Raw genomic sequence first — 26698 nt, 5'->3', positions numbered from 1 at the left:
TTTCCAATTATGCAAGAGTCTAGGACCAGAGTGCACAGCCTTAATCTAGAACAAAGATGAGGAGGAATTTCTTTAGCCAGAAGGTGGTGAATCTGTGGAATTCATTGGCACAGATGGTTGTGGAGGCCAAATTATTAGGTATATTTATGAAGGGTTTTTGATCAGTAAGGGAGTCCAAGGTTGCTTCGAGAAGGCGGGAGTTGGGATTGAAAGGCAAAATAAATCAGCAAAGATCAAATGGGGCAGCAGTCTTGGTGGGCTGGATGGCCTGATTCTGCTCTTATGTCTTATGGTCTTATTTTCAATAATGCTGACACTGTATTTCAGTGGGTCGGGAATCAGAACAGTTCAGCTCTTGGTGCTATGAATCACCGGATGACTACCGTTATGGAAACCACATCTATGCTGATCCAAAAGAGCGGGAGAAGGAGCAACATGAAAAGAACAAAAAGTAAGTTTTCTCTTCACTCCTTAAAACATACATTCACCCCATTGTCAATGTTGGCTCTTAAGCAATTCCATCCCTTCCTACTTCTCTTTTCCTTGTAACCTATTCACTTTTACATCACCATTAACTTCCCCTGTTTATCTTGACACTCACCTACACAGGGTTTAATTTACAGTAGCTAATCTGCCTTCCAACCCAGTTTTAGGGTGTGAGAGGAAACTAGAGCACTGGGAAAATCCATGTGGTATCTAAAAGAATGCATAAACTGCACACAGCTCCAGACTGAACCTGGGTCTCTGCAGCTGAGGCAACAGCACTACCTGCTCCATGGCCGTGCACGCGTTACCTGTTACAATATAGAAGCAAGTCAGGAAAACTGATAACCAATCAATTAAGATTTGTTTCAGACTTTTTTAATTATCAAAATTATTTCAGTAGCACAAGCAGTATCACTCAGTATCGCTTCCAGGTGGTTATCGTTTATATTTCAGTTTTGAATGCAAATTATTTTGCCTTGCAAGACATGCTAGGAATGCCCATTCCCTCCCTCTTGGCTACATTTATAGATGTGCTTTCAATAGGAGTTGCTGTGAGCCGAGGGAAAATGGTTGAAGTTTTCAAAGCAATATTAGGGCAGGCCAGTGTTTAAAAATGTAGGTCATTAGCTCATGTATATTTAGTTTTTTTTGTTAATTTGGGCTATGGGCTTAATTGCTGTAGAGCTAGAGCTAGAAGTTTAATAACAAATGAGTATTACCTTGACTTAAAAACGGCTGCAAATAAACTTTCAGAACTTTAAAACTAATAATGTAAAATGAAAATGTATTTTAAGCAATGGGTTTTTTTGCTGGAGCACATGAACATTGCTGGAGGCCAGCTAAATAATAGAGAATCAGCAACTTCAGAAATTCTGTTCAGTTCAAGAAAGTTCAGCTCAGAGTTCGTGGGCTGGAGTCTGAGCATCAAATCTTGTATTCCGCCTCGAACCCTTCTTTCAGAATCTTTTACTGCAAGAACAATCTCAATATTTCCAAGCTTACAATGTCCACTGAATTCCCTTTATTGTACTTCTTTGATACTTAATCTGAAATTGTAGTTACCTGTGTCAAATACAGTCTGATTTTTACAAACATTCCTTAATGCAGACTTCTAAGTGTTCATTTATTTCAGCGATACCAACATTGTATCCAATCAGTGACTTAGCACAGACCCAACTCTGATGTTAATCTGATCAACTGCAGGACATAGTGTAAATATCCTTGCAACCTTTCTTGAACAAAGATGCCACTTCTGCCATTTCTCAGTCCTCTGGGAGCTTGCCTAAGAGAATTGGAAGTTTGGGCTTCCTCTGCCCATTGATTGGATACAGTGTTAGTAACATACAAAAATTTGCATTGACTGCATCAACTTAATGATAAGAGTGAACCAGTGGTCTTTGAAAGGGAGTGTCACTTTAGTGCTAGTAAAAACATGCTACATTATAGAATGACTATCTACCCAGTTATTCCCCCTCTTGATATTGATTAGGTGTCGTCTTGGCTTCCTCTGCTCCAGTGAAAATTAACCCGACTGTCAGTCTTTCCTTTCTTTTCAATATTCTGAGACTTTGGGAGATTTGATTGTAGAGAAAGGAATAACTGAGAGAATCTAACAAAACAGCTTTGCAGATGTAAAGTATGTACATATTTTTTCTACATTGCTTCCATAGTTTCTGAACCAGAGATTCACCCTGCCTTCTCTCAATTTTCAGGCTACTCGATCCAGCCAACATGTTACAATATGATGATTTCAAGAAATGTTATGGCGAGATTCTGTACCGCTGGGGTCTGAGAGAGAAACGAGCAGAGGTCTTAAAGTTTGTCTCTTGCCCTCCAGATTCTCATAAGGGAATTGGTAAGTACAAATCTGAAAAAGCAGTTTAACCATAAGACATAGGAGCAGCATTCGGCCACTTGGCCCATTGAATCTGTTAGGCCATTTGATCATGCCTGATTTCAAGATTCAAAAACTTTATTGTCATTCTAACCGTACATCAGCTCTGCAGGGCAGAATGAGACAGCGTTTCCCAGGGGCAAGTGCAATCATAACATAACAAACGCAACAATAAATAATAAACACAACAATAAATAGTAAAACACAACAGCCATATGTCGGTTAAAATCAAGTTATAAGTGTCCAGTGCAAGTTAAAGTGTCCAAAGCAGAGTCAGGTAGAGCAGCTATCTGGCAGTCTGACTGCCTGTGGGAGGAAGCTGTTTAGTAGCCTTGTGGTTTTTGTTTTGATGTTCCTGTAACATTTGCCTGATGACAGAAGAACAAACAGTTTATGGAGAGGGTGTGAGGGGTCTTTAATGATGTACCGTGTCTTCTAGAGGCATCGACTCTGAAAGAGGTCTTGGATAGAAGGTAGGGAGACCCCAATAACCTTCTCTGCTCCCCTAACCACCCTCTGCAAGGCCTTATTATTTATTATGCCTCTCAATTCTATTCTCCTGCCTTCTCCGTGTAACCTTTGATGCCTTTACTAATCAAAAACTTATCAATCTCTGCTCTAAATATACTCAGTGACTTGGCCTCCACAGTCATCTATGGCAATAAATTCCACAGATTCACCACCCTCTGGCTAAAGAGATTCCTCCTTATTTATGTTCTAAAGGAACATCCTTATATTCTGAGACTGTTCTCTGGTCCTACGATGAGGACCATGATGACTCAGTCAAAAAGTTTTGTGTGTGCGTATAGAAATGCTCGGTCCATTCAGGTCTGCACAAAATGCCTTTGAGCATGGGGCAATTACAGCTTTAACTTTGCACACGGGTTTCCATGAAGCTTGGAATATTCCTGTTTCAGCATGGAATCAAGGTCATCCCCATGTCGGCTTCTGTGATAATATAGACATAGTCCAGCATTTCATGGAAATTGAAGCTTTGGCCATTTAATCTCAAACTGCTGGTGGGCATTACTGGGTGCGTGTTAATATCTGTCATTAAAAATATTGAAGACATGCCTTCTATTTTACTGCAAGCTCACTGGGATTGTTTGGAAAACCTGCTTACCGTGCATCTCCTGCGGTGTGAATCAGGGTGGCAGTGCAGGCTGTACAAGGATTAACTTCATTCTTCAGCATGGAACCCTACTATTCAACGTCACAAGTTTACAAGTTTTACATTAATGATGCATCACAAACTGCATTTAGAAGCAGACATACAGTGCCTATATAAAGTATTCCCCTCCCCTTGGAAGTTTTCATGTTTTATTATTTTACAACATTGAATCACAGGGGATTTAATTTGATTTTTTTGACTCTGACCAACAGAAAAAGACTTTTGTGTCAAAGTGTTAACAGATCTGTACAAAGTGATCTAAATTAATTACATATATAAAATAATTGATTGCATAAGTATTCACCCCCTTCAAGTTAGTTTTTAATAAATGCACCTTTGGCAGCACTTACAGCCTTGAGTCTGTGCGGATAGGCCTTTATATCAGCTTTGCATATCTGGACACTGCAATTTTTCCCCATTCTTCTTTACCAAACTGCTCAAGCTCTATTAGATTGCATGGTAATTGTGAGTGAACAGCCTTCTTCCAAGTCCAGCCACAAATTCTCAATTGAATTGAGGTCTGGACTCTGACTTGGCCACTCCAGGACATTAACTTTGTTGTTTTTAAGTCATTCCTGTGTAGCTTTTGGCTTTATGCTTGGGGTCATTGTCTTAGCGGAAAACAAATCTTCTCCTAAGTCGCAGTTCTCTTGTGGAGTGCATCAGGTTTTCCTCCGGGATTTTCCTGTATTGTGCTGCATTCATTTTATCCTGTACCTTCACGAGCCTGCTGCAGTGAAGCATTCCCACAGCATGAGGCAGCCACCACCATGCTTCACGGTAAAGATGGTGTTTGTGATTATCTGCATAACATTTAGTCTGATGGCCAAGAAACTCAAATTTCATTTAATCAGACCATAGAACTTTCTTCCAGCTGACTTCAGAGTTTCTCACATGCTTCTGGCAAACTAGCTGAGATTTCATGTGAGTTTTTTTCCAACAGTGGCTTTTTCTTTGCCACTTTCTCATAAAGCTGTGACTGGTGAAGCACCCGGGCAACAGTTGTATGTGCAGTCTCTCCCATCTCAGCCACTGAAGCTTGTAACTCCTCCAATGTTGTAATAGGTTTCTTGGTGGCCTTCTTTAGTCCCCTTCTTACACGGTCACTCAGTTTTTGAGGACAGCCTGCTGTAGGCAAATTTACAGCTGTGCCGTATTCTTTCCATTTCTTGATGATTGAATTAACTGTACTCTAAGGGATATTCAGTGACTTGGAAATTTTTTTGTATCCATCTCCTGACTTGTGCTTCTCAATAACTTTTTTGCGGAGTTGCTTGGAGTATTCTTTTGTCTTGATATTGTAGTTTTTGCCAGGATACTGACTCACCGGCAGTTGGATCTTCCAGATACAGGTGCATTTTTACTACAATCAGTTGAAACACCTTGACTGCACACAGGTCTCCAAAAACAAATCTCAACATTTAACTAATTATGTGACTTCTAAAACCAGTTGGCTGCACCAGTGATGATTTGCTGTGTCCTGTTGAAGGGGGAGGGGAGTGAATACTTATGCAACCAATTATTTTGTGTTTTATATTTGTAATTAATTTATATCACTTTGTAGAGATCTGTTTCCACTTTGACATGGATGACTCTTTTTCTGTTGATCAGTGTCAAAAAACCCAAATTAAATCCACTGTGATTCAATGTTGTAAAACAATAAAACATGAAAACTTACAAGGGGGAGGGTGAATACTTTTTATAGGCACTGTAAATGGGGACATGACTGCATTAAAATTATGAACTGCATCAACAAATTTCTATTCTATTTTGTTTAACGTCCAAGAAATTTATTACACAAAAAAGGTATATAGGGTGCGTTGTCCCTCCTCAATTGTATATGCTAAATGATGGGCATTTGTTCATACTTCAGTCAGAAATTTAAACAGGATATGACAGATCTGAGCATAGGAATGAGACTTTTTTTTGAGTCTAAGCATTTGATTTGCTAATTCCTAATTAGCTAGACCTTTAAAGATTAGGGCTGCTCGGGACAGAAAGCAAAGGCTGTTAAGCAGTGCTGGGAACACACACAAAATGCTGGTGGAACACAGCAGATCAGGCAGCATCTATAGGAAGAAGCACTGTCGACGTTTCGGGCTGAGACCCTTCGTCAGGACTAACTGAAAGGAAAGATAGTAAGAGATTTGAAAATAGTGAGGGGAGGGGGAAATGCGAAATGATAGGAGAAGACCAGAGGGGGTGGGGTGAAGCTAAGAGCTGGAAAGGTGATTGACGAAAGGGATACAGAGCTGGAGAAGGGAAAGGATCATGGGACGGGAGGCCTCAGGAGAAAGAAAGGGGGAGGGGAGCACCAGAGGGAGATGGAGAACAGGCAGAGTGATGGGCAGAGAGAGAGAAAAAAAAGGGGAGGGGGAAAAAAACTAAATATATCAGGGATGGGGGTAAGAAGCGGAGGAGGGACATTAATGGAAGTTAGAGAAGTCAACGTTCATGCCATCAGGTGGAGGCTACCGGACGGTATATAAGGTACCTGAGTGTGGCTTCATCTTGACAGTAGAGGAGGCCATGGATAGACATATCAGAATGGGAATGGGACGTGGATTTAAAGTGTGTGGCCACTGGGAGATCGTGCTTTCTCTGGTGGACAGAGAGTAGGTATTCAGCGAAACGGTCTCCCAGTCTGTGTTGGGTCTCACCAATATATAGAAGGCCACACCGAGAGCACTGGACACAGTATACCACACCAGCCGACTCACAGGTAAAGTGTCGCCTCACCTGGAAGGACTGTCTGGGGCCCTGAATGGTGGTGAGGGAAGAAGTGTAAGGGCAGTCCTTCCAGGTGAGGTGACACTTCACCTGTGAGTCAGCTGGTTGTGGTACGCCAGACAGTCCTTTCAGGTGAGGCGACACTTCACCTGTGAGTCGGCTGGTGTGGTGTACTGCGTCAGGTGCTCCCGGTGTGGCCTTTTATATATTGGTGAGACCCCACACAGACTGGGAGACCGTTTCGCTGAACACCTACATTCCGTCTGCCAGAGAAAGCACGATCTCCCAGTGGCCACACATTTTAATTCCACGTCCCATTCCCATTCTGATATGTCTATCCATGGCCTCCTCTACTGTCAAGATGACGCCACACTCAGGTTGGAGGAACAACACCTTATATACCGTTTGGGTAGCCCTCAACCTGATGGCATGAACACTGACTTCTCTAACTTCCGTTATGCCCCTCCTCCCCTTCTTACCGCATCCCTGATATATTTAGCTTTTCTCCCCCTCCTCTTTTTTTCCTCTCTCTCTGCCCATCACTCTGCCTGTTCTCCATCTCCCTCTGGTGCTCCCTCCCCCTTTCTTTCTCCCTAGGCCTCCCGTCCCATGATCCTTCCCCTTCTCCAGCTCTGTATCCCTTTTGCCAATCACCTTTCCAGCTCTTAGCTTCACCCCACCCCCTCCAGTCTTCTCCTATCATTTCGCATTTCCCCCTCCCCCTCCTACTTTCAAACCTCTTACTACCTTTCCTTTCAGTTGGTCCTGACGAAGGGTCTCGGCCCGAAACGTTGACAGTGATTCTTCCTATAGATGCTGCCTGACCTGCTGCGTTCCACCAGCATTTTGTGTGTGTTGTTTGAATTTCCAGCATCTGCAGATTTCCTCATGTAAGTAGTACTGGGACACAGATAGCCTCTCAGATGCAGATAGTCATGGAAGAAGCGGTTAAAAACATGAATAAATTACTCCTTACTTGTAAAGTCTGTAAACAAAGTTTTTTTATTGTGTGCTGCATCTCCAGATTATGCAGTGATTTGGAGAGTTGAGTTTAATATGCACCATTTTGGGTAAATGTTCTTTTACTAATAGCATCAAATATGTGAGTTTAATGAGATGAGTTTTCAACTTTCTTCAAACATGGAAGATTTAATATCTCACTTTAGAGGTAATAAAAATAAATTTCAGTAACTAAAATAAAATGGCCAATTGTCACAAAGATGGGGACCACTATACAGAGCTTTCAGTAACAATCCAACAGGTTTAGCTCTCATTGTCACTTCCTATACTCATGAGGGATGTGATTGAACTATGTTTGGTGGCAAGGTCAGTCTCTCTCCAACTTGAAACAATGTCAGGGCCTGGAGGGTGAGTGGTAGAGAAAAGGAATCATCTCAAACTTTCTATCTTGAACTTTGAACTATCACTGGAGCTTTCTTCAAAGTGAAATCAAAAATGAATATATCATCAGAGAGCTGGCAGCTCACACATGTTTATGTGTCAGAAATAATTACATTGCTCAAAGCTTGCAGAAAATACTTGTTCTCTAATATGAGCATTCCTCTTCAACACCTCTTAGAAACTTGGTTCAAAGGTGGTGAAAATAGTAAAGTTCAAGCCTCAGTTTTGTTTTGGAAGGGTTTATGTATTGTACATCAATCATCATGTACTTTGTTTTATACTATCTGTGCAATTACAAACCCCATTTCCAGCAAAGTTGGGATATTTTCCAAAATGCAATAAAAACAAAAATCTGTGATATTTGTGAAATTCATGTGAACCTTTATTTAACTGGCAAAAGTACAAAGAAAAGATTTTCAATAGTTTTACTGACCAACTTAATTGTATTTTGTAAATATACACAAATTTAGAATTTGATGGCTGCAACACACTCAACAAAAGTTGGGACAGAGGCACGTTTACCATTGTGTTACATCACCTTTCCTTTTAATAACACTTTTTAATGGTTTTGGAACTGAGGATACTAATTGTAGTAGATTTGCAATTGGAAATTTTGTTCATTCTTGCTTGATATAAGACTTCAGCTGCTCAACAGTCCGTGGTCTCCATTGTCTGATTCTCCTCTTCATGATGCGCCATACATTTTCAATAGGAGATAGATCTGAACCGACAGCAGGCCAGTCAAGCACACACACTCTGTGTCTACAAAGACATGCTGTTGTAGCCCGTGCAGAATGTGGTCTGGCATTGTCCTGCTGAAATAAGCATGGATGTCCCAGGAAGAGACGTCACCTTGATGGCAACATATGTCTCTCTAAAATCCTAATATACGCCTCAGAGTCAATGGTACCTTCACATACATGCAACTCACCCATGCCGTGGGCACTGATGCACCCCCATACCATCACCGATGCTGGCTTTTGCACCTTTCGCTGATAACAATCAGGATGGTCGTTTTCATCTTTGGCACGGAGAACTCGATGCCCATTTTTTCCGAAAACTAGCTGAAATGTGGACTCATCTGACCACAGCACACGGTTCCACAGTCTTTTGGTCCATCTGAGATGAGCTCAGGCCCAGAGAACTCACCAGCGTTTCTGCATAGAGTTGATGTATGGCTTCCTCCTTGCGTAATACAGTTTCAAATTGCATTTCTGGATGCAGCGACGGACTGTGTTAAGTGACAATGGTTTTCCGAAGTACTCCCGAGCCCAGGTGGCTATAATTGTCACAGTAGCATGACGGTTTCTTAGGCAGTGCCGCCTGAGGGCTCGAAGATCATGCGCATTCAACAGTGGTTTCTGACCTTGCCCTTTACGCACTGAGATGTCTCTTTGAATTCTCTGAATCTTTCCACAATATTATGTACTGTAGATGTTGAAAGACCTAAATTCTCTGCAATCTTGCGTTGGGAAATGTTCCTTTTGAACTGACTAACAACTCTCTCACGAATTTTGGCATAAAGGGGTGAGCCATGACCCATCCTTGCTTGCAAAGACTGAGCCTTTGATGGACGCTACTTTTATACCCAGTCATGATACCTCACCTGCTACCAATTAGCTTACTTAATGTGGAGTCTTCCAAACCGGTGTTACTTGAATATTCTGTGCACTTTTCAATCTTATTTTAACTCTGTCCTAACTTTTGTTGAGTGTGTTTCAGCCATCAAATTCTAAATTTGTGTATATTTACAAAATACAATTAAGTTAGTCAGTAAAACTATTGAAATCTTTTCTTTGTACTTTTGTCAGTTAAATAAAGATTGACGTGAATTAACATATCACAGATTTTTGTTTTTATTGCATTTTGGAAAATATCCCAACTTTTCTGGAAATGGGGTTTGTAGTATACTTACAAGCACATATACTAAATCTACAATTGCAAGAAAAGGTTTGTGAACTTTTTGCAATTACCTGGTTTTCTGTATTAATTACTCGTAAAATGTGGTCTAATCTCCATCTAAGGCACAATAATAGACAAACAAAATCTGCCTAAACTAATAACATACAAACAATTGTAGTTTTCATGTCTTCATTAAACACATTGTTTAATCATTTACAGTCCATGCTGGAAAAAGTATGTGAACCCTTGTATTTAAGAACTGCTGCTGTAGCTGCTGATCAGACTTGCACAATAGTGAGGAGAAATTTTAGACCATTTCTCCATACAAAATTGTTTCAGTTCATCAGTTTCTGGGATACTTTGCACGAACAGCCCTTTTCAGGTCATGCAACAGCATCTCAGTTGGGTTAAGATCTGGACTCTGACTTGGTCATTCCAAAACACAAATTTTCTTCTTTTTAAAACATTCTGTTGTTGATTTATTCTTGTGTTTCGGATCATCGTCTTGTTGCATCATCTAGTTTCTTTTAAGCTTCAGGTGACGGACCGCTACTCTGACATTCTCCTGTAAAATATGTTGATACAGTTTGAACTCATTGTTCCCTCAACGACTGCAAGCTGTCCAGAACTTGAGGCAGCAAAGCAGCCCCATACCATGCTTCACAGTTGGGATGAAGTTTTGGTGTTGGTGTGCAGTGCCTTTTTCCCTCCAAATACAGCAGTGTGTATTTCTCCAAAAAGTTCAACTTTTGTCTCATCTTTCCATAGAAGTTTGGTGGAATGTTCAGATGGTCTTTTGCAAACTTGAGACGTGGAGCAATGTTTTGTTTTGGAGAGCACTGATGTCCTTCTACGAACACCTTTCTTGTTCAGTGTTTTTTTTTCTTATAGTGGACACATGAATGGAGACTTCAAGTTCTAGGAATTTCTGCAGATCTTTTGCTATTACCCTAGGATTCTTATTCATCTCCTTCAGCATTGCATGTCATGCTCTTGGTGTGATCTTTGCAAGACATCCACTCCTAGGGAGAGTAGCAACAGTACTGAATTTCCTCCATTTGTAGACAGTTTGTCTTACTATGGACTCATGAACACTCAGGTCTTTAGAAATGCTTTTGTAGCCTTTTCCAGCTCCATGCATCTCTACAATTCTTCTCAGGGTCTCTAAAAGTTGTTTTGATCAAGGCTTGGTGCACATAAACAAATCTTTCTTGAAGAGTAGGCTTTGTCAGTAACCTGACTTTGTGTGTCTTTTTATAGGGCAGGGCACCTCTACAATCCAAATCTTCAATCTCAACTCATTGATTGGAACATTAGACTCCAAACAGATTTTGTAGAAGGCATTACCCCTGAGGTTCACATACTTTTTTGAACCTAGACTATGATTGTTTAAATGGTGTACTCAGAATTGACAAGAAGTACAATTGTTTGTGTATTATTAGTTTAGGCAACTTGCATTTGTCTATTATGGTGACTTAGATGAAGATCAGACCACATTTTATGAGTAATTAATGTAGAAAACCAGGTAATTGCAAAGGATTCACAAACTGTTTCTTGCAACTGTACTAAGTGTGGGCAGAGAAGAATGGTCTGATCTTCTGATATTTATTGGAAAGGTGGTGGAAGTCCTCGATGGTTCCTGCCTGTTACTGTTGTAATTGAGAACAATTGTTGGTGCTGATGAGAGGGATGGTTTCCCACTGTGATACACATGGCGGAAGTTGTCAATGTTGTGCTTGGCGCAAAGACATTGGGAAAGTTTGCACAAGGATGTGCCAGGGTAAGGAGGATGCTTCTTAAAATAGAGTGATGCTGGACAAAGAACGTTAATCACAGAGATAAAAGAGATACAAAAATTAATTTTAGATATCATGTGTTGTACTTATTGAAATGTGGCAAATATAATTGAGCTTAAGACAGAAACATTGGGGGAACGTCACGTGATGACGTAGGATCGAGACGCTGGAACCCAGCTCTCCCGTAAAAAGTTAATAAATTAATGTCTAAATGAAGAAAAGTTAGTCAATACTTTCTAAAAGTTACTTATAAACTACTCCGGATTGTGTCAAGCTATGCCTCAAGGAAGGAAGATGAAGAAAACTAATACTGGGAAGACTACGCAAGTTGGAACAAGAACAAGGCCCATGTCTACCGAGGAACCGCAGTCTCAGGTACATTATACCACCGGTGATACGGAACAGGAGACTGCGGCAACATTGGCCATTTCTAAAGGAAAAGGCCATCGTGAACTGCGCAAATGCGAAGGATGGAGCATGCGCAAACGGGAGCAACAAAAACTACAAAGCCCAGCTACCACTGCAACTGAAAGTGATAGCGAATCGGAGGGAGAGTCAGATCTTCCGGAAAGATCAGATGAAGAGGGAGTTAAAAGTCCTTCTAGAAATATAGAAAAGACTTTGAGGCAAATAATGCGTAAATTAGACACATTAAAAGTAATTAAAAATAATCAAAAAATACTCGAAAAAAAAAAGACCAATATGGAGATTATGCTTGATAAAATGACAAAGAGACAGGAAAAAATGGAAAAAAGAATTACGGACTTGGAAACTACAACGGAGGACATGGTTGAAAGAATGGACAAAATGGAAAATGAAAATACTGCTTGGACATCAGAAAGAAAACAATTTATGGAAAAAATTGATAAGCTTGACAATTTCAGTAGACAAAATAATATTAAAATTGTTGGACTTAAAGAAGATATAGAAGGAGAAGATCCAATAAATTTTTTTCAAAAATGGATCCCTGAAAAATTGGAAATGGAAAGAGAAACTCCAATTGAGATCGAAAGGGCTCATAGATCCTTAAGGTCAAGACCTCGAGCTGATCAAAACCCACGATCAATTTTGATAAAATGCTTACGATACCAAGACAAAGAAAAGATCCTGAAGACCGCTGCCCAAAGTGCCAAAAATAGAAACGGGCCACTGATGATAGCAGGGAAACCAGTTCTTTTTTATCCTGATATAAGTTACAACCTGTTGAAGAGAAAGAAGGAATTTAACCCAGCGAAAAAAGCCTTATGGGAAAAGGGTTATAAATTTACAATGCGTCATCCAGCAACACTGATAATTTTTTTGGAGGAGGGAAAAAAAATTTTTTCCGATTATCGAAAAGCGGAGGAGTTTGTACAAGAACTTCCATCTATTCGCTAATTATACATAGAGGCTTCCAAACGTAATGGATTAAAGATGAAGATAGACCCAACGAACAGAAGTGATGGACATTTATGGATATTATAGAAGAGAAAAGCAAAATTTTAGAAATACTAAATGAGAATAGTATTTTTTTTTTCTCTTCTTATACATATACTTTTTTATGTTGCGGGGGGGCTGGGGAGCTTTGGATCGGTTACTGCGGGATTCACGTGTGTAATCATGGCGGTTGCCATGACCCGTACAGCAGAGGGGGGTAATGTGTTTTTTTTCCACAACATTAGTAGGGGGGTATTTTGTTTTTTTCTTTATATTTTAATTTTCTTCTATCTTTTTGCCCGGATGATTGGTGGGGACACACATAGCAACATGGAGATTTTTATAAAGATTTCCCAGGATACCACGAAAGTTGAAAGATTAGGTATTATTATAGATTGGAGTAATATAATAAAAAAGAAATAATGACTAAAAAAAAAGACAGAAACATTTGGATATTATTGGACCTTTTTGCACTGCATTAAACACTTTTGATTCAGTTTAACTTTTCCCTACTTTCTCCTTCAGAATTTGGAGTGTACTGCAGTCACTGCCGCAGTGAGGGACGAGGGACACAGTGTGACATTTGCAAAGGCTTCACCTTTCAATGTGCCATCTGCCACGTTGCTGTCCGAGGATCTGCAAACTTCTGTCTCACCTGCGGGCATGGTGGCCATACAAGTCACATGATGGAGTGGTTTCGGACCCAGGAAGTGTGCCCCACAGGCTGTGGCTGCCATTGTTTGCTTGAAAGCACATTTTGAAAATGGTCTGCTGCCACTATTGGTAGTAGATGACCTTGAATGGCATTCCAAAGTATTCCATCCTTCGCTCTTCACTGAAGCTGTGTCAAGCAGTTGAACCAAGATATGGAGACATAAGCCAGTGGGAGACCTAGACTGGAGTTTTCTTGATCAAAGTTTTGAACTTTGAAGATAAAGTCTTCAGCATTTCAAATTAATCTGGTCTGCTTTCAGTGGATGAGGTGCAGAGTCTCACAACAACAAATGGCCAAATTCAAAAGCAAAACTTATTTATAGAAGCAATATTTTTTAAGAAACATGAACTAATGTGGGTATTTGTTTCCTTGCTGGTAATGGTTAATGTACAATTAATTATGTACACTGACCATGAAAAATGTGCACAACTGAAATTAACACATATGGAGAGACCCGGTTCAACAAAAGTGGCTCATGTAGATAATCTCTCACATCTTTGCTGTTGATCTATTTTCATGCTGTTGGTGCAGTGTTTGACAATTTTCACAAGTTGAAGAGGCATAATTAAATTGGACAGAGGTGCTGACTTCATTTCTAGAAGCAAGATAAAAGTCCAGTACAAATTGGCACTCCATCCACTTATTCAGAATATCAGACTAGAGAATGTACAGTGTTGATTGTCCAATGAGCATGAAACTGGGCTACAGCTTCCTTGAAATTGGCACTAATTTGGAAATGTCATTCAATATGTGGGAAATTGGCAAAACAACTTTCTTTTGGAAATATTCAGGTATGGAATGAGCCAGGATAGCGGTGGCTCTTTCTAATTGTGCAATACTTGGGTCTGACACTTGATGGACTATTTTCAGCAATTATGAAGTGTAGAAGGGCAGTTCTTGAACAGATTAAATGCTCTGCTGTGTATTTCCATCTTTACTGTGATCTTGAACTGTCCTAGCAAAGTTGGCTGCTTTTGGTAGAGTTAATGAATTCTCTGGCAACTGGTTGGTACATTAAACAAAGATTTTGGCATAGATGGATCCATAGTACTGGCAGGCAATTAATTGCCATTGTTACTGGGACAGGAGCTGTTGATTTGTGCAAGCAAGGCAGAGCTCCATTGCTACCATTTTCATTTTCACTGGGCACTTTAAGATCAGATGGAAGCATGTTATTGCCAAGAATATGAGACTCCAATCAGAGCACTTTGTCCACAGAAGCAGTGAATCTTGGGAGAGATACAGCATGCACTTTATCCTCATTTGCAGTTTAATGTGATCATCCTCTATATAGACTCAAGTTTTTGTATTTCTCGGAAGTGCTGAGCCTTTAACTGAGCAGGTTAACAGATTTCTAGCTGTGTCGAAAGTTTGAGAGATACCAGAACTAAACTCCATTTATTCATTAACAATAAAAGCAATGTTTTCTTATAATTTTATTTGCTAAACTATCCCTTTCCCCCCAGCTTCTTCAATAATGCTTAAGTTCAAATCACAAGTCATCAGCTGAAAGCACTGTATGTAGTAGCCTAATATCATTGCTGCATAGCCATGATGACTTTTTGTTTATGTGGGTCAATTAGTTTGTTTTCTGAACAATTGATGACCTGCTTCCTGTTTTAGTATCTTGTGGTCGAGTCAGCTACAGCCCAGAATTGAAACCCAATGTTGTATTGGTATGAAGGGAATTGCATGTTGTGTTGTTACTAAAGTTACCCATTTTAACCATTTGGGATCCAGATGATAAACACTGACCAGGCTGCAGATAGTGCAAGTTCAGAAAAATCCATGACACAGGGAGGATAGTTCTGTTCAAGTGTTAACAGTTGTGTCTTTAGGAAGTTGCTTATGCATAATCCTTTAATTGACAACTGAGAAACGAAGGCCATGTTGGTTTTGCACTGATTTTATAAAGGGAAGAGCCCTTTGGGAAGAAAAAGGAGGAAGAAATCTGTCTTAGTTAGAAGGGAAATATTTAGTATTAAGGATACTTAATTAGTTTGACCTTACAAAGCTTGTTTTTTTTTCCTTATCATTTATCCATCAAGGCAATTCTGATTGCCCACTCTGATTCTAAAGGCTGGTAAAGGAACTGGAGATGAGAACATAGTCTATAAGGACAGCTTCTTCAATAACCAGTTAATTTGTTCGTCGTAAATAAGTTTACAACACTGTTGACTGTTTTAATCCCTAGGAAAGGTGAGTTATCATCAGGCCAGAGTTTTGAGGATGAAGGTTCTAATTTCATCATGTGTTGGTCATTCCGTAATTGTTATAGTTGGCCAGTCTGGGTCTATGTAGCTCTAGAGGTTTCAATACAGTAAGTGATGGTCACTGACATAATACTCTCCCTCCATGAAATGGAACCCTGATTCATCCTCTCCCATTTCCCCATCACTAATATTTTGATAGTTAATAAAAGGACTTAAGCAAAATAAAACAATCCATTTTGATATGATTTCCCATTGTACTGCAACTAGATATTAATCTTTTCAGATTCCAGGACAGCTGTGAAGAATTAGAAACCATAAAAGCTATGCAACTTTGATTATTTATCTGCAATGTTTTATTTGTAGACCTGAGTGCACCAGAGGATTACATTCACAGTCAAGGTTGATTCCCATTCAGTGCACTGGGCTGTGTGTCAGTTAGTGCAAATCCTCATCATGATAACATCATTAACTAGTCTACTGTTTAACTGTTAATATTGCTCCATTTCTGGTGCAAAATTTATGCTAAGTTACCAAATTTTGTAACTAAGATGTAAATTATATACAAAGTAGACTCTGTAAATAAAGTATTGTTGAAAAGAAATGACTCTGCTATGATTTGTTGTCAACTGCCCTTCTATCTCCCATCCAGAAAGGTTTCTGCTTCAAAAAAAAAGCTATGTATTAACTTGGACCTATCAAGAATTATTTATTTATATATATATATATATATATTTTTTTTTAAAATTTGTTTTTCAAAACATTTTACAAAATTAAAAACCCCAAATCCCAATGAGGAGCATTAATACAGTGCAAGATTAAGCATACAATAACAATATGCTACAAAGGAACAGAGTTTAACAAAAAAGCACCTAAATTGAAGACAAGTGAGCTTAGTGTCCTCCCCAAGCCCCACAACACAAGAAAAAAACAACTCCAGACCAACCACCACACAGTATAGAGTATAAGTCTGGACAGTCAAACTCCCAGACTGTGAATACACTTAGCAACAGAGGATAATAATGCCTACTACCAGAAAAAAAAGGAGCTGAAAGCAAGGGACCGAAAAGAAGAAAAAAAACGAAAAAAAAAACCCTAGTCAAGGGGAAGGTTATGAAAGTACTCGATAAAAGGTCCCCAGACCTTATGGAACTTTAGATCCGAATTCAGAACTGAATAATGAATTTTTTCGAGGTCCAAGCAGGCCATAATGTCGTTAAGCCATTGCGCATGAGTGGGCGGGGCAACATCTCTCCATCTAAGGAGGATCAAGCGTCTCGCCAGGAGAGAGGCAAAGGATAGTATTCGGCATTTGGTCGGACCCAGACATAAATCTGTCTCGCCCCAAAAACCGAACAGAGCAATTAAGGGGTTAGGTTCTAGATGCTGATTCAGAATACCCGATAATGTAGTGAAGACATCTTTCCAGAATTTCTCCAAGCTAGGACAGAACCAGTACATATGGATGAGAGAGGCCACGCCCCTCTTGCATTTATCACAGAGCGGACTAATGCCAGGGTAGAATCGAGATAGTTTAGATTTAGACATATGGGCTCTATGAACAATCTTAAACTGTAAAAGGCAATGGCGAGCACAAAGGGAGGTTGAGTTAACCGATTTGAGAACTGAGTCCCAGCTCTCCTTGGATAAGGAGATATTTAAATCCTGCTCCCAGGCCATTTTAATTTTATCCACAGGGGCCCATCGTAAGGCTGCTAGTTTATCTCGGATAATTGAAATTAAACCTTTACCTAGTGGATTAATGGAAAGAAATAGGTCCATAACATTTTTCGTAGGCATTTCAGGAAAGTTAGGAATTAAAGGAGCAGTAAAGTGTCGGATTTGGAGATATCTGAAAAAGTGAGCGTTAGGCAGGTTGAACTTAACGGAGAGCTGCTGAAAAGAAGCGAAGCGATTATCAATGAAGAGATCTTCAAAATGTCTAATGCCCTTCCTGTACCAAACATGGAATGCTGAATCGTACGTAGTAGGTAAAAAAAGGTGATTATGTGCGACAGGGCTAGAAACGGAAAACCCCTGGAAACCATAGCATTTCCTGAACTGAGCCCATATACGCAAAGTGTGTCTAACCAGAGGATTAGCTATTGATCTGGGCAGACTGCTCGGGAGCGCAGAGCCGAGAAGTGCAGATATAGATAATTCTTTAGTGGAGCTCAACTCCATTGCCACCCAATTAGAGCACTCGGGTTGACCGTGGAAGAAAGACCAGAAGGCAGCACAACGTATATTAGCTGCCCAGTAATATAAGCGAAAGTTAGGTAAAGCCATGCCACCCTCTTTTTTAGATTTTTGGAGGTGGATTTTATTAATTCTAGAGCGCTTATTCTGCCACAGATATGACAAAATAATAGAGTCTAAGGAATCAGAAAAAGATTTAGGAATAAAAATTGGGATAGATTGAAATAAGTATAAAAATTTGGGGAGAACATACATTTTAACAACATTAATACGACCTACCAAGGACATAGATAGAGGTGACCATTGTACCAGACTCTGTTTTATAGCATATGAAAGATTGACAAAGTTTTCACGAAAGAGATCTTTAAACTTCCTTGTGACTGTAATTCCAAGATAAGTAAATTGATTATGGACTACTTTAAAAGGGAGATCACAAAATATTAGTTCTTGTGCTTCTTTATTAATTGGGAAAAGTTCACTCTTATGTAAGTTGAGTTTATAGCCAGAGATCTGGCTGAACTGGTCAAGAAGTGAAAACATTAGAGGTAAGGATGTAGACGGATTTGAGAGAAAGAGTAATAAGTCATCAGCATAGAGAGAAACTTCATGCTCAATACCCCCTCTCCAAATCCCGGTCAATTCAGGACAATTTCGAAATGCTATCACCAGAGGTTCTATAGCCAAATCAAAGAGAAAGGGACTTAAGGGGCATCCCTGATGGGTGCCACATTTGAGATTAAATACTTGGGATTTCTGAAAATTAGTTAGAACAGAAGCAGTAGGACACAGGTACAGCAATTGGATCCAAGAGATGAAACTTTGGCCGAAGTCAAATTTTTCTAAGACTGCAAAAAGGTAGTTCCACTCTATACGGTCAAATGCTTTCTCCGCATCAAGGGAGATAACACATTCAGGAGTCCCAGTTGGAACTGAGTATAAAATATTAAATAGACGCCGAATGTTAAAAAAAGGAGACTGTTTTTAATAAAGCCTGTTTGGTCATCAGAGATAATGGAGGGAATAACGGTTTCTAATCTATGAGCCAACACCTTAGCTAAGATCTTTACATCAACATTGAGCAGAGAGATCGGCCTGTACGAGGAACACTCTGTTGGGTCTTTGCCCTTTTTTAAAAGAAGAATAATAGATGCCTCACTGAAAGAGGGTGGCAATTTGCCGTAGTTAAACGAGTCAGATAATACTGAAAGTAACTGAGGGGAAAGAAGTGAGGAGAATGATTTATAAAATTCCACAGGGAACCCATCAGGTCCAGGAGATTTCCCTGAGGACAGTGCAGAAATTGCAAAAGATATTTCTTCTGGTGACATAGGCGCATTGAGTTTGGCTTTGAAATCAGATGAAAGTGAGGGGATGTTCAGATTCTGTAAAAATTGATCCACAGAGATTTTGTCATTCAGGGATTCAGAGGAATAAAGCCAAGAATAAAATTTTTTAAATGCGTCATTAATTTCTAAATGATCCGATGTAAAGTCTCCGTTCTCCTTCCGGATCTTTGTAATATGTTGTTTGGCTTTGGAACGCCTCAGCTGATTGGCTAGGAATTTAACAGACTTATCCCCATGAATGTAAAAGCGGCTCTTGCTTTCGAGAAGTTGGCGTTCGACAGGTTGAGTGGACAGAAGATTAAATTTAGTTTGGAGTTCAACGCGCTTCTTGTATAATTCAGGGTTCTTAGTTTGGGCATATATTTGATCCAAATCTTTAATCTGGTTAATGAGGTCTGCTCGATCTGCACGGGATCTTCTATTGAGATTCGCTGTGTAAGAGATTATTTGACCCCTCAGATATGCTTTCATGGCATCCCAGACAATATGGGATGGCACTTCAGGTGATGTATTAGTGTTAAAATAAAAGGTTTAAGTGCTGGAGTAATAAAATGGATTCAACAGTGGCTAGATGGGAGATGCCAGAGAGTAGTGGTGGATAATTGTTTATCGGGATGGAGGCCGGTGACTAGCGGGGTGCCTCAGGGATCTGTTTTGGGCCCAATGTTGTTTGTAATATACATAAATGATCTGGATGATGGGGTGGTAAATTGGATTAGTAAGTATGCTGATGATACTAAGGTAGGAGGTGTTGTGGATAATGAGGTGGGTTTTCAAAGCTTGCAGGGAGATTTATGCCGGTTAGAAGAATGGGCTGAACGTTGGCAGATGGAGTTTAATGCTGAGAAGTGTGAGGTTCTACATTTTGGCAGGAATAATCCAAATAGAACATACAGGGTAAATGGTAGGGCATTGAGGAATGCAGTGGAACAGAGAGATCTAGGAATAACAGTGCATAGTTCCCTGAAGGTGGAGTCTCATGTAGATAGGGTGGTGAAGAAGGCTTTTGGAACGCTGGCCTTTATAAATCAGAGCATTGAGTACAGAAGTTGGGATGTAATGTTAAAATTGTACAAGGCATTGGTAAGGCAAAATTTGGAATATTGTGTACAGTTCTGGTCACCGAATTATAGGAAAGATATCAATAAATTAGAGAGAGTGCAGAGACGATTTACTAGGATGTTACCTGGGTTTCAGCACTTAAGTTACAGAGAAAGGTTGAACAAGTTAGGTCTCTATTCATTGGAGCGTAGAAGGTTGAGGGGGGATTTGATCGAGGTATTTAAAATGTTGAGAGGGATAGATAGAGTTGACGTGAATAGGCTGTTTCCATTGAGAGTAGGGGAGATTCAAACGAGAGGACATGATTTGAGAGTTAGGGGGCAAAAGTTTAAGGGAAACACGAGGGGGTATTTCTTTACTCAGAGAGTGATAGCTGTGTGGAATGAGCTTCCTGTAGAAGTAGTAGAGGCCAGTTCAGTTGTGTCATTTAAGGTAAAATTGGATAGGTATATGGATAGGAAAGGAGTGGAGGGTTATGGGCTGAGTGCGGGTAGGTGGGACTAGGTGAGATTAAGAGTTCGGCACGGACTAGGAGGGCCGGAATGGCCTGTTTCCGTGCTGTGATTGTTATATGGTTATATGGTTATCTGGTCCTTAATAAATTTTACGAAATCATCATCTGATAGTAAAGTTGAATCGAACCGCCAGTGTTTGTTCCTCTGAGGGAGACCAGGAAAGTTCAGAGAGAGGGTAATTGGGGCATGGTCAGAAATCAGTATACTCTGATAGTCACAAGAGTGGGCAAATGGGATAAGTTGGTTATCGAGTAAGAAATAGTCAATTCTGGTGAAGGTATGGTGAACATGTGAGAAAAAAGAATAGTCTCTCTCCGTAGGATGGAGGAAACGCCATATATCAGAGATACCAAAATTAGAGAGAAATGATTGAATAGCTAAGGCAGATTTAGTAGGTGATCTGGTAACAGAGGACGATCGGTCCAGTTTAGGATCCAACCAACAGTTGAAGTCACCACCCAATATAAGAGAGTATGAGTTTAAGTCTGGTAGTGAGGAAAAAAAACCGTTCAAAAAAGTTAACATCATCAAAGTTGGGGGCATACAGGTTTGCTAGTGCAACTCTAGTGTTATATAGTTTACCAGAAACAGTAATAAAACGGCCATTTGTATCAGATATTTTATTATGGAGTTCAAAAGGAATATTTGAGTTAATAAGAATGGAAACTCCCCTAGCTTTAGCGGCAAAGGATGAATGAAAATGCTGACCCGCCCACTTTGACAGAAGCCGGGAGTTATCAGAACAACGAATATGAGTTTCTTGGAGGAAAACAATGTCAGCTTTGAGTTGTTTGATATCTGAGAATACCTTCCTCCTTTTAACAGGGTGGTTCAGTCCCTTTACATTCCAGCTCACGAATTTAAGTGCACTAGCCATTATCAAATACTAATGCATAAAAGGCAGCAGGCATATAAAAAATCAAGCAGTACAATAGCAGTCTGGAAGCAGAGATGCTTAGATTCAGCATAGATTCGTAAGGTCAAAATATAATCATGTCCTAAGCAATAAAGAGATGTTGGAACTGGAAAATCCACCCCACCCGCACAACCCAAAACTAGATGGCTACCAAAACAAGTAGCTAGCTCTACCAAAAAAAATTAACCCAAGTACAACTTCCAGATCTGTGTCATTAACAACAGTTCCGTATAAATACTATAGCAAATAATAACTAGTTTATGCACTAGAAAACATAACTACAGATTAGAACACCTTCTGCAGAAATATACCACTTAATACAGAGAAAATCGGAAGAAAACCAAAACTAACCTACCCGCGAAAAATTATAGAAGAATAAAGTAAGAGAAAGGGAAAAAAACAGGTAAGAAGGAAAAAGAAAAAAGAAGAGGAAGGGGAAAATTATAAATTCAAGACGAGTATTTATCAATCATTTACAGAGAAAGGAGAGAAAAATTCAGAGATTAGAAAAAGGGTGAAGAAAAGAAAAAGATAAAATAAATAAATATTTAAAGCAAAGGAAAAATAAATCAGCAGTTGAACTGTGAACCGACAAACAGGGAGGCCTTCACTAAAGACTTCGAACCTCCAAAACAAGTTAGAGTTAGTTGTAGAACTCTGTAGGTAAAGTTATACAAGAATAAAAATAGGTTACACACACACCAAATCCCGGGAGAGATTGTCAACAGCCCTTAAAGTTTCAATGAATAATGTCTGAGTGATTCAAGTGAATTCCGAGTCCAGAGAAAGTAATTTTACTACGAGGAGTACTTATCCACCATTTTAGGAGGTCTGATCAGATTCCGAAGATGACTGGATAGCCGGAAGACTTGCCACAAATGCTTCAGCTTCCTTTGCTGATTTGAACCACTTGAATTCCCCGGTATTAAGCTTGATTCGTAGATCAGCAGGATTACGAAGGGAAGGTTTGAAACCACGATCAAAAAGCACTTTCATTACGCCTTTAAACTCAGCGCACATCTTTAAGGTCTGGGGTGCAAAATCTTCCACAAAGCGAATGGTTGTATCCTGGTAAGAAAAAGAACCTCTGCGACGTGCCTCCACAATCAGACTGTGTTTTACCTGGTATTGATGGAAACACAAGACTACTGGTCGCAGACGGGAGCCCAGAATTCTGGGGGGAACGTAAACTCTGTGTGCCCGTTCGAGCTCGGGCGGCTTCGGAAGCAAATCATTCCCGAATAACTCACAGAGAAACTTGGCGAAAAACTTCACGGTTGATCCCTTTTCAGTCGCCTCTGGTAGTCCCAGAATTCTGAGGTTGCAGCGTCTGCTGCGATTTTCGAGATCCACCATTTTGGAAAGGAGTTGGTTACTTTTTTCCTCTAAGCTGGAACAGAGAGTCTCCAAGTATCGAACACGACTTTCTAAATCTTCAGAAGTCGAATCGATGCGAGATAAGTGTTCAGCATGTTTGTCCACTTTATCGTTGATCCGATCCAGTTTGTCTTCTAACTGTTTGAAAGCGGTTTTAAATTCCTTTAAGATTTCGTCTCGGAGCTTTCCCAGCGCAACCAGCGTCTCGTCCGACGCGGTCATAGCTTCTTTTCTCCCGGATTTAGAACTCTTGCCAAACATTGTAAGTTAGATATATTCACAGGCAAGTAAGAGATACTGAAATAATTCCTAACTAAGGTTTAAAAAAATGGAGACATTTAGTGCAAAGGTAGCGACAGTAACGGAACAAAAGTTTGGAGCAGCTAAACAATCGCCATCTTACCGGAAGTCCTCCCCTATCAAGAATTATTAATGAAAAATGTGTGATTCATTTAGGTGAGAAAAGAGGAGATAAAATACAGAATAAATGTCATGATTGAGAAAAACAGTATTTGGTGATCAAAAACTTAGACCAGCTACAAAATTCAGTTTATAAGAGCTCTCTGCCCTCCGATATGCTTCTGAAATTCAGACTATCCATTGCAAGCCTTCCAAACTGGAAAAATACCAATAATGCTGTCTCCCCACAACTATTCAAATTCACTGGAAGGATTAATGAATCTAAGTCGGTAATCTCTCCTTGTCCAACAAGTCTAGTTTTAAGGCTTTAGTTATACTCAGGAAAGCCATACTAGACACCAGACACATCATCCTGAGTTCTATATTGGGGACAAATGACTTAACAGTTTCTCACAATACTTCATTCTTGGATAATCTGTGGGCATCAACACGTTTAGGAACTTGTAAGTTTCCCACAATTTCAAGGTAGAAGAAGACAGTCAATATACCAGTCATGGGCAGTGGAGTCCAGAGCTAATGCAGTTATTGTGCAGGGAGAAGCTGTGGATTCATGGTAGAGCATGGGGGTGCTAGGTGAATCTCCAGATCCAACTTGCATGGTGGAATGGAAGGAGGAGTGAAATTAAAAGTGAGGTCAGAGGGTACTACTAGATGGGCAAGAGGTAAGATTTGGAATTGCAGGTAGTGGTGGCAAGGGTGGGATAAAACTGGATCTTGTGCATGAAGGGACTGTGGGGCAGGGGGGGGGGGGGTGCAGGATGCTCAGGATCCAGCACAAGTAGTGGTTTTTAAATTAATTTGATGGTAAATCACTGGATCTACTGCAAGCAGAGGGCAGGATGTAAGAGGCGACGTAAGAATGTAGCAACTCAAAGCAAGAGTTCCCATTCAGCCTTTTATGTTTGCTCCAGGCTCAGTTAGATCATAACTTTTAAAAATTTTTACTAAGCTTAATATCTAAAATCCAGTTGGCCACTGCCCTAAATATGCTCAAACGGCTGAGCCACTTTGACATTTTTGGGAAAAGAATGCCAACTATTCAGCTTCACAACTCCTTGAGGCAGAGTATTCCAAAGATTTATGACCTTCTGTGATCTGTCCTTTTAATCTGTCTTAAACATGCAGCCACTTATTGTGAAGCTATGTCCCCTAGTTCCATATACAGTGGATTCCAGTTCATTGGTTAATTGGGGCAGATGCTTATTTGGGACAAGTCTTAAAGAACAAAAACTAATCAAGAAAATAGCCGGGTTTCCTTTTGCTTACTTAGGACAATATGCCGCTTATTTGGGACAGGAGACAGTTGTCGAACAGTTTCTAATTAGTGTCAGTCACATGAACTTGTTTGGCCGTTAGACACTATACTGTACTTAGAGCAGTTTTTAAACAGTGTCAGTTGCATATGTTTGTGTTCAAAAAGGCAGTGACTTTTGTCACCGATAGTTGGTGAGAAATAAGCATTCAGGATTGGAGATGCCCAGGAGTGAAAATGAAATGATTTCACTACTTCAACAAGTTTAGGCAATATGAAGAATTTGAAGGTATTGGCAATCATCTTGAATGTTACAATGAAAATAAAGATTTGGAGGATGTAATCATCAAAAGCATTATATGAAGGCACTTGCTGTCTATGCTAATTTTGTTCATTTACTCAATCAGAAGAACATGGCAGCATGTTAGTTTCTATCATATCTGACAATGACAGTGAAACACGTGAGGGGATGTTTTAAAGTGGACAAGCCATTGCACTGGGACATTACCACTCTGGACCTCAGAAGTCTGGGTCCAGTGGTACAAGTAGTTGTGACAAATTTGATTGCAGTGAATACAATGACTTCTGCCCCTTATCATGCCCTTTGCTCTCCACAGAGCGTTGCAGAACCTCCTTCTTTGCTGTTGATCTCATCCACACAGTCTACTGGAGCTGCCTTCACATGCTCGGACTGGCATGTTCCTATTTCACTGGGTATGAGGCTTGCTGGCTACCTTCACCTGGTTTAGCTGCCTGTCGAAACTGTGTACTGGGTTGTGGCCGCTGTCATATGCAAACAGCTACTTAAAGCAACAAATGAGAACTTAGTGTCCGGTGGGGACCAAAGGTGAGTGAGCTGCCTCAAAGTGGACATGCCAATCTCCTTCACCAGAGTACTACTGTTTTCTGGACACTCCATACATTGAAATGTATACTGGATAAATTTCTTTGTTGATAACTATTAGGAACTAATACATAATTTTATAGTACTGTAGTAGCATTGTTCTAATTTGTTTTGTACAGTATTTCATTTCATAATTGGTTACTGTTAAATTGTAGTTTGTCTTTTTAATACTTTGTGGCATCTGCTTAATTGGGCCAAAATGTACTGATCCCAATGTGTCCCAATTAACCTGAATCAACTGTATCTAGGCAGCATCTCAGCACTTGCCTTGTAAGTACCTTCAGACTTGTATGTTTTAATACAATTCCCACTCATCTGTCCAATCTCCAGTCACCCTCTCAGAGCCTCCCTTCATAAATCAACTTCTTCTTGCCAAGAATCAACTTAGTGAGCTTTTTCTGCATTGCCTCCAGTGCAGATATGTCCAATCTTTAACACTTAAGACTGGGGCTGTTCTCTCTCAGAGCTCTAGGTGTGGCCCCACCAGTGTCCTGCAGTCTTGACAAAACCTACCCACTTTTATACTCCATATCTCTTGTAATTAATACCAAAATTCTATTACTTTAACCAGCATGTGAACCTTCTGTGGTTTAGCATTCTTCTCGTTACCCCCACCATCTCTTTGAGCAGCAATGTTATGTAGGCTCAAGGCATTAGAGAAATGTCTTCCTTTTCATTATTCCTTCCAAAGAGGATGACTTCATATTTTCCCTTATTACTCTCCATCTGCCACTTAACCTACCTGTATCCCTTTGCAGGCTCTTTATGTGCTCCTAGCAAAATGTTAGGAGCATAAGGTGTGCTCTTTATGATACTCTAGATCGGTGCAAATGGTGCGTACGTTGGGGGGGAGGGGAGAGGAGCATGCTTTGAGTGTAGTGCTTACTTCGGGGCAAAGCCTGGAACCAATGCAAAGTAAGTATTCAGGGAGTAAAATGGAAGTAAATTGATGCTCTGGATCCAGTGTAGAGTGGGTGGCAGATGGG

At 40.1% G+C, this 26698-nt stretch overlaps 2 protein-coding genes across 5 annotated transcripts in view; one reads left to right on the top strand and one right to left on the bottom strand.

The window, feature by feature from the left end:
- wdr59 (WD repeat domain 59) overlaps positions 1–16325 on the top strand; it is a 104499-nt gene extending 88174 nt beyond the window's left edge. For 3 of the 4 annotated variants that reach the window (XM_073069736.1, XM_073069735.1, XM_073069737.1), the window contains 3 exons: positions 328–451; positions 2199–2341; positions 13322–16325. In XM_073069736.1, coding sequence (XP_072925837.1) covers positions 328–451; positions 2199–2341; positions 13322–13557 — 503 coding nt within the window. In that variant the 3' untranslated portion in view covers positions 13558–16325. Of the gene's footprint in view, positions 1–327; positions 452–2198; positions 2342–11200; positions 11365–13321 lie in introns of all 4 variants that reach the window. The other variant, XR_012101874.1, reaches the window with a different exon arrangement.
- The window catches only part of LOC140740521 (Y+L amino acid transporter 2-like), a 186421-nt gene that overhangs the window by 36655 nt on the left and 123068 nt on the right, over positions 1–26698 (bottom strand). The window lies entirely within an intron of this gene.

This window comes from Hemitrygon akajei, chromosome 17 (genome assembly GCF_048418815.1).
Source record: "Hemitrygon akajei chromosome 17, sHemAka1.3, whole genome shotgun sequence".
Taxonomy (NCBI): Eukaryota; Metazoa; Chordata; class Chondrichthyes; order Myliobatiformes; family Dasyatidae; genus Hemitrygon; species Hemitrygon akajei.
This window is presented reverse-complemented; position numbering and strand designations above follow the sequence as displayed.